Source organism: Sapajus apella, unplaced genomic scaffold, assembly GCF_009761245.1.
Source record: "Sapajus apella isolate SASKATOON/1434 unplaced genomic scaffold, GSC_monkey_1.0 scaffold71, whole genome shotgun sequence".
NCBI classification, from domain to species: Eukaryota; Metazoa; Chordata; class Mammalia; order Primates; family Cebidae; genus Sapajus; species Sapajus apella.
In genome coordinates, this window is record NW_022437011.1 from 8,014,366 (window position 1) to 8,030,273 (window position 15,908).

At 44.8% G+C, this 15,908-nt stretch overlaps 2 protein-coding genes across 4 annotated transcripts in view; one reads left to right on the forward strand and one right to left on the reverse strand.

Moving 5' to 3' along the window:
- The first annotated feature begins 21 nt into the window (after nt 1–21).
- On the forward strand, nt 22–8,905 carry KIF20A (kinesin family member 20A). 2 transcript variants are annotated; one of them, XM_032250378.1, is made up of 19 exons: nt 22–145; nt 902–1,087; nt 2,641–2,730; nt 2,830–2,949; nt 3,532–3,670; nt 3,795–3,982; nt 4,069–4,198; nt 4,377–4,571; nt 4,678–4,789; nt 4,894–4,962; nt 5,163–5,306; nt 5,435–5,600; nt 5,708–5,872; nt 6,002–6,141; nt 6,286–6,388; nt 6,681–6,879; nt 7,130–7,221; nt 7,443–7,580; nt 8,366–8,905. In XM_032250378.1, exons 2-19 carry the CDS (start codon nt 923–925, stop codon nt 8,681–8,683), a joined length of 2,673 nt encoding a protein of 890 aa, XP_032106269.1. In that variant the 5' UTR covers nt 22–145; nt 902–922; the 3' UTR covers nt 8,684–8,905. The 2 variants fall into 2 exon arrangements, with proteins under 2 accessions (XP_032106269.1, XP_032106270.1); XM_032250379.1 differs by lacking the exons at nt 22–145; nt 902–1,087 and adding an exon at nt 1,102–1,882.
- Nucleotides 8,888–15,908, reverse strand: part of CDC23 (cell division cycle 23) — a 29,332-nt gene continuing 22,311 nt past the window's right edge. Inside the window, exons 10-16 of one of the 2 annotated variants that reach the window (XM_032250380.1) lie at nt 14,197–14,350; nt 13,959–14,078; nt 13,558–13,633; nt 13,170–13,231; nt 11,292–11,370; nt 11,097–11,216; nt 8,888–10,377 (exon numbers count right to left, since the gene is read on the reverse strand). In XM_032250380.1, the coding sequence (XP_032106271.1) occupies nt 10,207–10,377; nt 11,097–11,216; nt 11,292–11,370; nt 13,170–13,231; nt 13,558–13,633; nt 13,959–14,078; nt 14,197–14,350 (782 nt within the window). In that variant the 3' untranslated portion in view covers nt 8,888–10,206. The remainder of the gene's footprint in view (nt 10,378–11,096; nt 11,217–11,291; nt 11,371–13,169; nt 13,232–13,557; nt 13,634–13,958; nt 14,079–14,196; nt 14,351–15,908) is intronic. The other variant, XM_032250381.1, reaches the window with a different exon arrangement.

The window sequence follows — 15,908 nt, forward strand, 5'->3', positions numbered from 1 at the left end:
ACGCAGCGCGTAATTTAAAATATTGTATCGGTAACAAAGCTGCCCCTCGAGGGCGGAGTTCGGCTCTCCGGCGGCGAAAGTCCAGGTTTGGAGACCAGGTGTGAGCGAGCTGGTACCCAAGGAGGATCAAGTGGCACGTCTTCGGGTAAGTTTGCTGCTGGGCTGGAGTCCGGGTTACCAGCTCTTGCCCGCGCGGAATAGGCTTTAAGAAGGCGGAGCTGCAGCCATCTCTTTCTCTTAATGCTGCATCTTTGTTCTCACCGTGAGCCTTGGGGTGAGGTTAGAGAAGAAGCCGAGGGATCCTGACACCACCTCCACAGCACCGGCGGGCGAGACGCCCTACTTGAGGCTTGGCCTTCTGCTTTTGGGGCCAGATTTCTGTGGACTTCTGGTCGCGTTCAGAAATGCCACCCCAAGACCGGGCACGGTGGCTCAAGCCTGTAATCCCAGCACTTTTGGAGGCAGAGGCGGGCGGATCACGAGGTCAGGAGATCAAGACCATCCTGGCCAACACGGTGAAACCCAGTCTCTACTAAAAACACAAAAAAAATAGCTGGGCGTGGTGGTGCACGCCTGTAGTCCCAGCTACTCGGGAGGCTGAGGCAGGAGAATTGCCACCCAGGAGGCGGAGATTGCAGTGAGCCAAGATCGCGCCACGGCGCTACAGCCTGGGCGAGAGTGTGAGACTCCGTCTCGGAAAAAAAAAAAAAGCCACCTCAGACTTCTCCCAGTTGTTCATTAAGTGAACTTCTTTCATTCCCTTCCCTTTTGCCGATAATTGGAGGAGAAAGGAAGTAGGGAGCGGGACCTGGTGTCCTGGAGTAAAGGACTTCTCCTCTAAAATTCGCAGCCTCTTCTGTTGCTAAAAGTTCGTCCTGCCCACGTTTTTGTCTCTTTTTAGACCTAGGCTGCCCCTGCCATCATGTCGCAAGGGATCCTTTCTCCACCAGTGGGCTTGCTGTCCGATGACGATGTCGTAGTCTCTCCCATGTTTGAATCTACAGCTGCAGATTTGGGATCTGTGGTACGCAAGAACCTTCTGTCAGACTGCTCTGTCATCTCTGCCTCCCTGGAGGACAAGCAGCAGGTAAAGGAACTGGGGAGTGGCTGGGGCAGAAAGTGATATCCTCAGGCCAATAGTTGTCCATACAGGGTAATATGAGGTCAGAGACTAAAAATCCTGAATGGCTGAGAGATCAATTCAAAATTAAGAGCATTTGGGACAAAATGGTTACAAAAAGAAAAAAAAAATTTAAGGGCATGATAAGTAAAAAAAAAAAAAAAAAAATTGAGAGTTGTGTGTCCACAAGAACTATTGTTTGCATTGCATTAGTGAAATACCCTCAAGTGCATGCTGTCAATCTCTCAGGGAACGATAATAGTTATCTCTCTTTGTCTTGAGGCCCAGCTGTGCTAAATAATTTGCACAAGGTCATATAGGCATCATGTAAGTAGAATGCACAGTTCAGATTTTAATAGTATCACCACAGCTTCAATTTGTTGTAGCTTTCCTGCTAGGTCAGGGTTTCTCTGTCACAGCATTGTTGACATTTGGGGCTAGACAGTTCTTCCCGGGATCTGTCCTGTGCGTTATGTTTAGCGGCATTCCTGGCCTCTACCCACTAGATGTCAGTAGTGCCTTCCCACTCATGACAATCAAAACATGTCTTCAGGTACTTCAGGCATTGCTAAATGGCCCTTGGAGTGAAAATGACCCTGGCTGAGCAACACTGTACTAGGTCCTATGCTAAACATTACCGCACATTGTTACATTTTGTCCTCTTATGGAATTTCTCTTAGACTTATAAAGTTCCATAAGAACATGGTCCTTGATGATGTCTCTCACTATGGACTGTCAGAGCTTCTGTGTTCCTAGACCATAGTAGTCACTCTCTAAATATCTGGGGGTTTTTTTGTTTTTGTTTTGAGATGGAGTCTTGCTCTGTTGCCCAGGCTGGAGTGCAGTGGCACAACTTCCACCTTCTGGGCCCAAGCAACTCTCCCTGCCTCAGCCTCCTGAGTAGCTGGGATTACAGGCACCCACGACCAAGCCCAGCTAATTTTTCTATTTTTAGTAGAGATGGGGTTTTGCTGTGTTGCCCAGGCTGGTCTCGAACGCCTGACCTCAAGTGATCTGCCCCCCTCAGCCTCCTAAATTGCTGGGATTACAGGTGTGAGGCACCGCACCTACCCTCTAAATATCTGTTGAATGAATGATGTTGGTGCTATTATTAACCCCATTCTACAGATGAGGAAACTGAGGCAAAGAATTTAAAGAACTCATAGTCCAAGGTCTCATAGTTACTAAGTGATGGAATTGGGACTCAAATTCAAGTGTGTCTGCCTCTGCTTTACTTTACTAGCACATACCAATTTTCATACCAGTCAACAAATTCTAACTCAGATCATTGGTGTGGCAAACCAGGTTTGCAGGATAACGATAAGACAGGGAAGGGTGACAAAGTCATAAAAATGTCTATTTGGGTTGGAATAATTATAAAACCAAAGAGTGGCTGCATGGAGACATTTGAGGGGAAGTGGGGTAGTATTATCATGGTTCCTAGAAACTACTGTTTGTCCATTTGCTCAGAGGTAACTGCTGAAATTAATCTGTGGTTCTGGGCTGGAATTATACCACAGGTTCCATCTGAGGACAGTATGGAGAAGGTGAAAGTATACCTAAGGGTTAGGCCCTTATTACCTTCAGAGTTGGAACGACAGGAAGATCAGGTGAGTGTCTGAGAAGGGAGGATTTAAGGTGAAATGATGCAGCACAAAAGAGATTCCCAGGAATGCCTTCTGTGACAACTGTATTTTCTCTCCCCTCAGGGTTGTGTCCATATTGAGAATATGGAGACCCTTGTTCTACAAGCACCCAAGGACTCTTTTGCCCTGAAAAGCAACGAGCGGGGAATTGGCCAAGCCACCCACAGGTTCACCTTTTCCCAGGTATGGAGGGTACTGGTTTGTGAACAAAGGACCAACATGTAAGGGCAACTTTATTCCCTCTTTGGAGGGAAAGCCCCTCTGCTTGATTGTGAGTTCCTTGTATATGCACACTTACAATTTTGAGGGCCCTAGTTATATGTTAGTCACTATGTCAAATAATATATGTATATCAATTCCAACAAATTATATTATCATTATTTCCTTATTTTCCTGACAAGGATAATGTGGCGAATGTAATATCGCTGAAGCCATGTAGCTAGTCATTGGTAGAGTTAGGACCTGAGTCTAGATCCATGTATCTCCAAAGCCCATGCTTGGGGGCCATTATATTGCCCCCATTGTGTGTACAGCATCAGGCCTAGAGCATAACATTCCTTAAGTGTTTGTTGATTTGGGTGAAAGATGGACTAGCAGAGAGTGCTTAGTCCTCAGTGTTTGGGGAACAGATGGCAGCACTGCAAGAATAAGCTGCTTGAGTGGTCTCCGGAGCCAACCACTCAGGAAGAAATATATCTGTGGCTTTGCACAGGAGGCAAGTGGGAGATGAAGGATAGGCCACTAAAAATCTGGGTCTCTCTCTAGATCTTTGGGCCAGAAGTGGGACAGGCATCCTTCTTCAACCTAACTGTGAAGGAGATGGTAAAAGATGTACTCAAAGGCCAGAACTGGCTCATCTATACATATGGAGTCACTAACTCAGGGAAAACCCACACGATTCAAGGTGAGTAGCAACACTTCACAGGATTCCTGATTGGCTGGTAATGGCGTTGTTTTTACCTTTTGATACTCTGAGTTAGGGGGAGTAAGACACTTGCCTCAGCTGTCCATCTTTCATATGCCTCCAGGTACCATCAAGGATGGAGGGATTCTCCCCCGGTCTCTGGCACTGATCTTCAATAGCCTCCAAGGCCAACTTCATCCAACACCTGATCTGAAACCCTTGCTCTCCAATGAGGTAATTTGGCTAGACAGCAAGCAGATCCGACAGGAGGAAATGAAGAAGCTATCCCTACTAAATGGAGGCCTCCAAGAGGTAAAGCATTGATATCCATGGCAGTGGGGGCAGGGGGTACAAATCTAGGGAACTTTCGTGCTTACCTTCTCCCTGTGCCCCTCCAGGAGGAGCTGTCCACTTCCTTGAAGAGGAGTGTTTACATTGAAAGTCGGATAGGTACCAGCACCAGCTTTGACAGTGGCATTTCTGGGCTCTCTTCCATCAGTCAGTATACCAGCAGTAGCCAGCTGGATGGTATGTATGATGACTGGGCTCTGCCAAGAAACAGCAGGAACCCACTCCCTGTTCCTAACAGCTGCCCGGAGTACAGACCAGAGGTTACAATCTGAGGTCTGCCTTCCGAGGCCCCTGCAGGCCAAAAGAGAGATGAACTGCTCTAGGCTAATGCCCTATACATTGGCTTCTTCCCCAGAAACAAGTCACCGATGGGCACAGCCAGACACTGCCCCAGTACCTGTCCCAGCAGACATTCGCTTCTCCGTCTGGATCTCGTTCTTTGAGATCTACAACGAACTGCTTTATGACCTATTAGAACCGCCTAGCCAGCAGCGCAAGAGGCAGACTTTGCGGCTATGCGAGGATCAAAATGGCAATCCCTATGTGAAAGGTATGGGAAATGGGGGAAGCTGGCATGAATGCTGGAGGGCAACTGGGGAGAGACTGGCAAAAGAGTTGGATGTTCCCTCTTATACCCTTCTCTACTTTGGCCTCAGATCTCAACTGGATTCATGTTCAAGATGCTGAGGAGGCCTGGAAGCTCCTGAAAGTGGGTCGTAAGAACCAGAGCTTTGCCAGCACCCACCTCAACCAGAACTCCAGCCGCAGGTGAGTAGATTTTAAGAATAAACTTCACTGTGTTCCAGGAAACGTTAGTGTTCTGCCTGGTCATGGAAGATGTGCAATGACTTTCTGTTTTTCATAACTTCCAGTCATAGCATCTTCTCAATCAGGATCCTACACCTTCAAGGGGAAGGAGATATAGTCCCCAAGATCAGCGAGTAAGTTTTTCCATTTTGAAATTTGGGCTTGTTGGTCATAAATGGTAGTTGGCAAAGCATGGGGGAGGTTCTTAGGGGAACTTGTTCTCCTTTTTTGGGTGCAGAGATTCTTAGTGGGCCCTCCCCTCTCCAGAATTATACAAAGGGCCAGAAGGCTCATAACACATGAGGCCCTTGTCAGATCCTGTGCATCATTCTAGGCTGTCACTCTGTGATCTGGCTGGCTCAGAGCGCTGCAAAGATCAGAAGAGTGGTGAACGGTTGAAGGAAGCAGGAAACATTAACACCTCTCTGCACACCCTGGGCCGCTGTATTGCTGCCCTTCGCCAGAACCAGCAGAACCGGTGAGGTTTTGACTATAAGCCCTAGGCTCTGCAATTTGCTAAGAGACTTCCTGGTCACCACTGGTGCTAGGCTACCCCCAAAGGCTACTGTTCTGCTCATAGCTCTAATATCTCTGATTCTCTGCCAGCTCAAAGCAGAACTTGGTTCCCTTCCGCGACAGCAAGTTGACTCGAGTGTTCCAAGGTTTCTTCACAGGCCGAGGCCGTTCCTGCATGATTGTCAATGTGAATCCCTGTGCATCCACCTATGATGAGACTCTTCATGTGGCCAAGTTCTCAGCCATTGCTAGCCAGGTGAGAAGCTAGAGGTATGATGGGTATGCTCACTTGGAACTGGTAATTCTAAGAAAGCTCCTAGGGACTACATATAGAGTCAAGTAAGATATTTTTTTTCTCTCTAGCTTGTACATGCCCCACCTGTGCAACTAGGATTCCCATCCCTTTACTCATTCATCAAGGAACATAGTCTTCAGTCATCCCCCCGCTTAGAGAAAGGGGCTAAGGCAGACGCAGGCCTTGATAATGACACTGAAAATGAAGCTGATGTCTCCATGTATGGCAAAGAGGTGAGAAGACAAGAAGGCTTTGGTGCAGCTGCTTAGTAGCTACACATTTTCTGTGGTGCCTTCCAGGTGGGCTTGTGCCTCTTGAGGACATGGGCATCTGATGACCTCTGACATGTGTGTCTCTCCTAGGAGCTTCTACAAGTAGTGGAAGCCATGAAGGTACTGCTTTTGAAAGAACGACAGGAAAAGTTGCAGCTGGAGATGCAGCTCCGAGATGAAATCTGCACTGAGATGGTAGAACAGATGCAACAGCGGGAGCAGTGGTGCAGGTACTAGCTGAGTGATCCCTCTGGGACACCTGGGACAGAGGGTAGGAAGTAAGGAGTTGGGTGGAGTTGTGCCTCAAGATCTGTTCCCCAAGTTCACTCCTCAGAATCTTCACTTACTTCTCTTTTCGCCTCTGTTTCTGACAGTGAACATTTGGACACCCAAAAGGAACTATTGGAGGAAATGTATGAAGAAAAACTAAATATCCTTAAGGAGTCACTGACAAGTTTTTACCAAGAAGAGATTCAGGTGAGTTGCCCTGAGCCAGCTCCAACTAACTGCTCAGATTTCCATCACTAGCTTGCCTGAAGTAAAGAGATTTTGTAAACTACTCCAGTAAGGGCAGGAATATATTTTCTCTGTTCCTCTTAGTGCTTTGGGTTCAATCAATGTTTGGTGAATTGATTAAGGGTTTAGTTGGCCAGGAAATCGTATTAAGTGCTAACAATAGGTTTTCAAGGGATCAGTGTCTGTTCAGTCATCTGCCTCGGCAATATTTTTCTGGCTCTGCACAGAATTGTGCTCTCTGCTTCCCTCTTAGGAGCGAGATGAAAAGATTGAAGAGCTAGAAGCTCTCTTGCAGGAAGCCAGACAACAGTCGGTGGCCCAACAGCAATCAGGGTCTGAACTGTCCCTACGGCGGTCACAAAGGTTGGCAGCTTCTGCCTCCACCCAGCAGCTTCAGGAGGTTAAAGCTAAATTACAGCAGTGCAAAGCAGAGCTAAACTCCACCACTGAAGGTGAGGAAAGGGACAGGCAGGAAACATAACTGGTTCAGGGACGAGCTGTTACTCAAACCCAGGCCTTCTGACTCTTGCTCTAACATAATTTCCTAACTGCAAGCTACAGCCCCCTGACATTTCAATCTAGGGTGCACATAGCCTCACTTTTTATATTTGCTACAAGCTACTTTTAACTCAGTTGAAGAGATTGGGCCACGGCTAAAAAAAAAACCCACATATTTTATAGTTTCCCGTTTCCTTCCCTCAGAGTTGCATAAGTATCAGAAAATGTTAGAACCACCACCCTCAGCCAAGCCCTTCACCACTGATGTGGACAAGAAGTTAGAAGAGGGCCAGAAGGTAATTACCTTTCTCTGTTTACCAAACTCTTACCTAAGGCATTTCCCACATCCAACAGTCTATCACTGGTTCATGGGAAGACAAGATGCTGGAGGGTAGCTATTTCACTCAGCTCACTAGCCTTTCTAATTTTACTTCTCTTCAAAAGGCTACCTGACCCCTGCAGATTATTATACTGGTTGCTCTTGCCCACAATCCGATTCCTACTTCCCCTTTTTCAGAATATAAGGCTACTGCGGACAGAGCTTCAGAAACTTGGTGAGTCTCTCCAATCAGCAGAGAGAGCTTGTTGCCACAGCACTGGGGCAGGAAAACTTCGTCAAGCCTTGACCACTTGTGATGACATCTTAATAAAACAGGTTAGGGCAAACTACCCACTTCTCTCCCACTAGCACACTCCAGTGTATATGTGAGAAAGGAAAGAGGACCAGAAGAAAAAGGTAAAGATTTTTAGGCTGAACTTAGAGTGACAGCAGTATATTTGCAAAATAAAAATAACTATTTTTTTGTTAAGCATTTACTAAGTACCAGGCACTATGCTAAGTAATTTATAGGCATTTTCTGTCACAACCACCTTAGGGAGGTAGTTACTGTTCTATTTCATCTAAAAAACCATTGTTTTATGTACTGCTAAGAAAAAAATTAACAATTTAGCTATGACATTTCTTATCAGTAAGATGCATCCTGATCCCAGAGATATTAAAACTGTATATCTTGGGCTGGGCGTGGTGGCTCACGCCTGTAATCCTAGCACTTTGGGAGGCTGAGGTGGGTGGATCACCTGAGGTCAGGAGTTCAAGACCAGCCTGGCCATCATGGTGAAACCCCATCTTAAAAAATAAATAAATAAAACTATATCTTAAACTAAGCTCAACATTTAATTTGATATCTAGAGACTAAGGTGCTTGGAAATTAAATTTACTCAAGCTCGTACTACCTTATGGGTTAGAAGATGTCCTATTCAGCACTGCTTATATTTTGGTCTCAGAAAATGCCCCCTTATCCATTATAAGCTCTGACATTAAAGAGTTTTAATCTTTGAAGAAACAGTTATTAATAACTGGTAATGGGTGGTATGTATTAGCCCTGTTTCTCTAATCTACCAGACAAAAGTGTTTTCTATAACTTTATTGATCTTCCTTAGGACCAGACTCTGGCTGAATTGCAGAACAACATGGTGCTAGTCAAACTGGACCTTCGGAAGAAGGCAGCATGTATTGCTGAGCAGTATCATACAGTGCTAAAACTCCAAGGCCAGGTTTCTGCCAAAAAGCGCCTTGGTAACAATCAGGAAAACCAGCAACCAAACCAACAGCCTCCAGGGAAGAAACCGTTTCTTCGAAATTTACTTCCCCGGACACCAACCTGCCAAAGCTCAACAGACTGCAGCCCTTATGCCCGAATCCTACGCTCACGGCGCTCCCCTTTACTCAAATCCGGGCCTTTTGGCAAAAAGTACTAAGGCTGTGGGGAAAGAGAAGAGCAGTCATGACCCTGAGGTGGGTCGGTTGCTCTTCTGAACAAATAGGTCTCTTTTAAGCTTTACCATATATCAGTAAGGTTTTTTTCCCACTTTTGTATTATAATCACCTATGTAATCTCTTTTTTTTTTTTTTTTTTTTACTTATATGGTTTCTATGCACACACAAAAAAGTTATATTAAAGATATTATTGTTCACATTTTTTTAATTGAATTCCAAATGTAGCAAAATCATTAAAACAAATTATAAAGGAGACAGAAAAATTGAGAATCAAACATCATTCTGGACCATGGGAACCTTGAAAAAGCATGGCAGTGGAGACCAGTAACTAGTATACAGCTTGCCTAAGAAGGCTTAGTAAGAAATGAATTCAGGTAGTAGATATTCTAAACCTTCCTTAATATAAGATGAAGTGTCATATTTTAGGAGGTAAAAAGGTAACACAAAATTCTGGGAATAAGAATGAAGTCTGGACCCTAAGCTCAGAATGATCCATAGCATCTACTGTACAAATTCGTTACAGCAGACATAGCATATTACCTCCTGCTGTATACACAAGCACAGGCCTGAAACTCTCCAAGAGCACCACAAGAATGATTTCCTTTATCATCTAGATAAAGGCTGAAAAAATGTATTCTGTTGCAGATAGGAGGGAAAAAATAATAGACAATTACATTGAAAATTCATTAAAACAGACCAGCTTGAAGTGAGTTTATTCTTGTATGGATAGTCACAAACATTATTTCCAAATGTCTGTGAAATTATAATCCTACCTCCTTGCTTTGCTTTGGTAGGAGTATAGCTAACAATATAGCCATCTTTTGCCCTCAATAAGGGCTATCAGCAGTCCCAAACTCTGTGAGATTCTTTTTTGACCTTCTTTTATTCAACTTTAGGAAGTTACTTCCAATTTGAAAGCTTTTAGAAAACCCCTCAAAACTGTTTTGGAAGATTGTCTCCATAGAGTAAGAACAAATGGATAGCTCTAATTCACTTAAACCTAATCTCTGACATCAGAATAGGGATCCTGCTCAGCAAATCTAAGAGCAAGGTCATTTGTATCCATTGCTCTGACTTCTTCCTAGGGTACTCAGTGCCCTACTACGGCCAGCTGAGGGTAGAGTGGCAGAGTTTCCTCCTTTCTTTGCCTTTCTTCCACTCTCAGCAGCACTGACACTTCTGTAGCATTGCCTGTGCTAAAGTGCTATTAAAGGGACTTTCTTGGGGGCAAAAAGATTTTAAAAAGCATTCAGAAAAGGCCAAGATCTAAAGCCACTCTGGACAGCAGTAAGATAGAAGTACTTCTAACTGGCAAGACAATGTCTGTTCCTGCCAGTATTCTGTCAGCCAGCCTCTGAGGGTAATTACACAAGCTGTCCCTATGGAGCTATGGCCATCTATAGAAACAAGAGCTGAGGTCCTTGGAACAGACGTACTGTTTGTTACATAGAGGTAAGGCTTAATTAAGATGAGTCTAACAATATGCTGGCTCGAGAGTAACCAACTATGGCGTGACAGAAGACAAGTTGAGTGGAGAAACTCTGCGTGTGGGGGTGTTGTTAGCAGACAGTGAAGCAGGCAGGAAAAAAGGAGCAGGCACCTCGGTGGTGGAAGTCTCGCCTTGGTTCCGAAGCTGTAGGATTTGCCGGAGTAAGGCCTTACCTTCTTCCCGGGTCTGCAACAAAGTCAGGCAAATGTTTCAAAACATGTCCAGAGCTAGTCTCAAAAACAAGTTATTAAGATGCTGATATATGGCCGGGTGTGGTGACTCACTCCTGTAATCCCAGCACTTTGGGAGGCCAAGGCGGGAGGATCACCTGAGGTCAGGAGTTCAAGACCAGCCTTACAAGCATAAAGAAACCCTGTCTGTACTAAAAATACAAAATTAGCTGGGTGTGGTGGCCCATTCCTGTAATCACAGATACTCAGGAGGCTGAGGCAAGAGAATCACTTGAACCCAGGAGGCAGTGGTTGCGGTGAGCCAAGAGTACACCATTGCACTCCAGCCTGGGCAACAAGAGCAAAACTCCATCTCAAAAAAAAAAAAAAAAAAAAAAAAAAGATGCTGATATACAAGTTCCATAGATCAAGACAGGCACGTAGCTTGCTTTTTTTTTTTTTTTTTTGGAGATGGGGTCTCACTGTGTCACCCAGGCTACACTGCAGTGGTGTGATCGAGGCTCACTGTAGCCTCAACCTCTCAGGTTCAAGTCCTCTGTCACCTCAGCCTCCCGAGTAGCTGGGACCACAGGCATGCACCACCAAACCTGGCAAAATTTATTTTTGGTAGCAGGTAGCTTTCCACTTAAATTCTTCCTTCCACCCCCACAGCATGGTAAAGATCTTGTGTTCTAGCCTAAAATCCAAACCTTTTATTAAAGAACTGATACTCACATCATTGAAGGCACAACACTTTTGTGCACAAGTTGAAGCTTCATCCCACAGTTTGCACTTAAAATAGTACTGGGCCAGATAGCGGAAAGCAGTGCTTTCCTCCAAGTGTTCTACTATTTCCTAGAAAGGGAAAGCAAAATGACTGAGGTGACAGTAATAATAACAGCAAGATAATTCTAATGGTATGATACATACCCCACAGGAATAGATATCTTGGATATATTTGATGTAACACTGGGCGGCCTGTTCTGACTCAGTCAACTGTTCATGAAGCCTACAAAAGAAACTAGTCTTTTAAGTACAAATGATATCTCAAAGCAACTTAGTGATAAAAAGTAAAAGTACACAAGACCAAAAAAACAACAATACATGGGTAAGTATCAATTTTGACATAAATGATACCTTCGGAACTAGAATAGTATTAGATGTGATAGTTACTGTTATCAAAGCTTAAAATCATTACTCTGCTAATGATGGAAGGAGAGTTAATAAACATTACTATCTAAGCTAGACAATACATCCTTGCAAAAATTCTCGAGGATTACCCAGAGTAAGGTGGCTCATGCTTGTAATCTCAGCATTTTGGAAGGCCAAGGCGGGCAGATCACTTGAGGTCAGGAGTTTGAGATCAGCCTGGCCCACAAGGTGAAACCCCATCTCTGCTTAAAAAAAAAAATAATAATACAAAAATTAGCCAGGCGTTGTGACACATGCCTGTAATCCCACCTCAGGAGGCTGGGGCAGGAGAACTGCTTGAACTCGGGAGGTGGAGGTTGCAATGAGCCCAGATTGTGCCAGTACACCCCAGTCTTTTTGAGTAAGACTCTGACTCAAAAAAAAAGCCGGGGTTGGGTGATGACTCAGTGGCTCACCCCTGTAATCCCAGCACTTTGGGAGGCCGCAGTAGGCAAATCACAAGGTCAGGACATCGAGACCAGCCTGACCAACATGGTAAAATCCCATCTCTACTAAATACTGTATATATTTAGCTCAGTGTCATGTCATGCACCTGTAATCCCAGCTACTTGGGAGGCTTAGGCAGGAGAATCATCTGAACCCAGGAGGCAGAGGTTGCGCTCCAACCTGGGCAACAGAGCAAGAATCCATCCCAAAAAAAAAAAGAGGCCGGGTGCAGTGGCTCACCACTGTAATCCCAGCACTTTGGGAGGCCAAGGCAGGCAGATCACCTGAGGTCAGGAGTTCTAGACCAGCCTGACCAACATGGAGAAACCCTGTCCCTACTAAAACTACAAAATTAGCCAGGCGTGGTGGCAGACACCTGTAATCCCAGCTACTCAGGAGGCTGAGGCAGGAGAATCGCTTGAACCCGTGAGGCAGAGGTTGTGGTGAGCCGAGACTGCACCATGGCACTCCAGCCTGGGCAACAAGAGTGAAACTCCATCTCAAAAAAAAAAAAAAAGAAACTTTTTGCCTACTATTTGAGTTATTCCTAATTTTTCTGGCCCCTATCAGGAAATTAAGATTGAAAGTAGTTTTCCTACACTGCTCTGACACAAAAATTTCCTCATTTCTTTCTTCAAATCATTCTTGATCCCTTGCTTTAATAGGAAAGCAACTGCCCTCCTTCAAGAGAAGTGGCATTCTCTTTTTTTTGAGACAGAGTTTCACTATTGTCGCCCAGCTGGAGTGCAATGGCGCAATCTCAGCTCACTGCAACCTCCACCTCCAGGGTTTAATCAATTCTCCTGCCTCAGCCTCCTGAGTAGCTGGGATTACAGGCAACCGCCACCATGCCTGGCTAATTTTCATATTTTTAATAGAGACAGGGTTTCACCATGTTGGCCAGGCTGGTCTCAAACTGCTGACCTCAGGTGATCCACCTGCCTTGGGCTCCCAAAGTGCTGGGATTATAGGCATGAACCACCACGCCCAGCCAGAAGTGGCATTCTCTAAGGTCAAAATGGCTACATTCGCAGACAGCTTTCATACATCCTGCTACATCCCCACACCCAGGTAGAATGATGGGTAGATAGGAAGCTCTAGAGCATGCAGGACCCACCATCCCAGAGAAGCCCACAGAAATATCAATAGCATTTCACTCCTTTCACTCACTTTGCCAGTTTCACCAGGGCCATTTTCTCCACATCTCCCACGGCGTAAGCTCTCCAATAACACTGTCAAAAAAATAAACTGATAATTTTGACCATTGTCCCATATGCCATTACTAAATCATACGAAGGTTAAGACCCTGCAAGCCTCCCAGAGGTTCAGATTTATAGAATGCAAGGCATTTTTACTAGTTCTGATAGGTCTAGGCTACATACTGACATTTCCACTGATGATCTTGGCCCAGCTTTGCTTTCATACTATGTATGTACAAATATTCAGACTTTCCTATGTACCTATATCAGAATAAGGGAAAAATTAAAGCACAGATAGCCCCACATTCATCTAAATAGCAGATCTCCACCCAAATTCTTCAGAACCCAATTTAAGGTACCTTTTTGGCTTCCACTAGTTGATTGAGTTTCTCGTAACATTCTCCTAAAGCAACCAGCATGCGAGAATCATTGGGTCTGAGAAAGAAGAACAGGCAGTCTGAGCAAAGACTTTACAGAAACTGAAGTTCTCCCTTAAGGAACCAGTATGCCACTACTTCAAATCTATGAAACAACTGGACTTTAACCTAATGCTCCATATAATAGATTACTTTGTGTTCATAATTATACTATTAACCCGTTAGTGAAATATACTAAATGAAAATAACAAAACAGCATTTAGCAAGTTTAAACTCAGGTCTCCAAGAGTCAAAACCATGTGATTTGACAATAGCTATCAAAAGGGAAAAAAATGTTATTAGCTCCTGCCACATCAGGCACATTGTCAAGTGACCAGACTTACCGAAGCTGGTGGGCCCGTCTATAATAATAAAGGCAGTAAAATGGCATCTTAAGGATTTCATAGGTCTGCCCAAGGCCATACCAAGCTCTGTAGTCCCGCTTGTTGACTTCAATGGCATGTCTAAGAAACAGAAAAGACAGACTGCTAAGAAGGCAGAATCAAGGTTAGCAACTTGCAGGCTTAGAGGCTCCTAACATCACAGAAATCTGCTCCACCTCACCCCACTCTAGATAATCACCTATAAGCCTGGATAGCAGCAGATGTGTTCTTCATCTCCATGTACTCATGTCCCATCAGTGTCCAGGCACCCAGATACCGAGGATTTAATTTCAGGGCTCTCTGGAAATATAAGGCTGCTTTCTCATGCTGAGAACGTAAACTGTAATAATTGCCTGATTAAAAATCAAACAAAAAAATGAATAATCAGAAAGGTAAAAATAAAAGACCATTAAAATAGATGGCATTTCACCAAATGGGCATGAAATCATAACCACTCCCTCTAAAGTCCTGGCAAAACAGCCAAATTATACAAAAGGGAAATATCATTCCCTTAGGAAATATATCTCATCTGTTATACATTCCTGTTTAAAAAAAAAGAAAAAGTATTTTAAGCTGGGCACAGTGGCTCATGCCTGTAATCCCAGCACTGTGGGAGGCCAAAGCGGGCAGATCACAAGGAGTTTGAGACCAGCCTGACCAACATAATGAAACTCCACCTCTACTAAAAATACAAAAATTCACTGGGTGTGGTGACATATGCCTGTAATCCCAGCTACTCAGGAGGTTGAGGCAGGAGAATCACCTAAACCTGGGAGGCAGAGGTTGCAGTGAGCCAAGATAGCGCCACTGCATTCCAGCCTAGGTGACAGAGTGAGACTCCATCTCAAGAAAAAAAAAAAGTATTCCTAAACACTGCAAAATTTTCTTCCTTTTAATATCACCTGGATATATCATTTATATACATATTCTCTTTTTTTTTTCTTTTTTTCTGAGACAAGGTCTTGCTTTGTCACTCAGGCTGCAATGCAAGAGTGCGATCACAGCCCACTGCAGCCTCAACCTCCTGAGCTCAAGCGATCCTCCCACATAAGGCTTCCAAATAGCTGGGACTACAGGCACATGCCACCAAACCTGGGTAATTTTTAAATTTTTTTGTGGAGACAGGGTTTCCCTATGTTGCCACAGTGGTCTCAAACTCCTGAGCTCAAGCGATCCTCCTGCCTCAGTCTCCCATAATGCTGGAATTAAAGGCATGAGCCACCACATCTGGCCTATATACACATTTTCTTAGATTATGCTTTACATTGGTGGATTTCAAACTATATTTCTTGGAGCCTAGGTTTCTAAACACCCAGGCTGGGCATAGTGAATCACGCCTGTAATCCAGCAGCACTTTGGGAAGCCAAGGCAAGCAGATCACCTGAGGTCAAAAGTTCGAGACCAGCCTGGCTAACATGGCAAAACCCTGTCTCTACTAAAAATACAAAAATTGCCAGGCGCGGTGGCTCACGCCTGTAATCCCAGCACTTTGGGAGGCCGAGGCGGGTGGATCACGAGGTCAAGAGATCGAGACCATCCTGGTCAAAATGGTGAAACCCCGTCTCTACTTAAAATACAAAAAATTAGCTGGGCATGGTGGCTCGTGCCTGTAATCCCAACTGCTCAGGAGGCTGAGGCAGGAGAATTGCCTGAACCCAGGAGGCGGAGGTTGCGGTGAGCCGAGATCGCGCCATTGCACTCCAGCCTGGGTAACAAGAGCGAAACTCCGACTCAAAAAAAAAAAAAAAAAAAATACAAAAATTAGCTGGGGGTGGTGGCACGCACCTGTAGTCCCAGCTATTTCAGAAGCTAAGGCAGGAGAATCTCTTGAACCCATGAGGCAGAGGTTGCAGTGAGTCAAGATGGTGCCATTGCACTCCAGCCTGGGTAACAAGACTGAAACTGCATCTC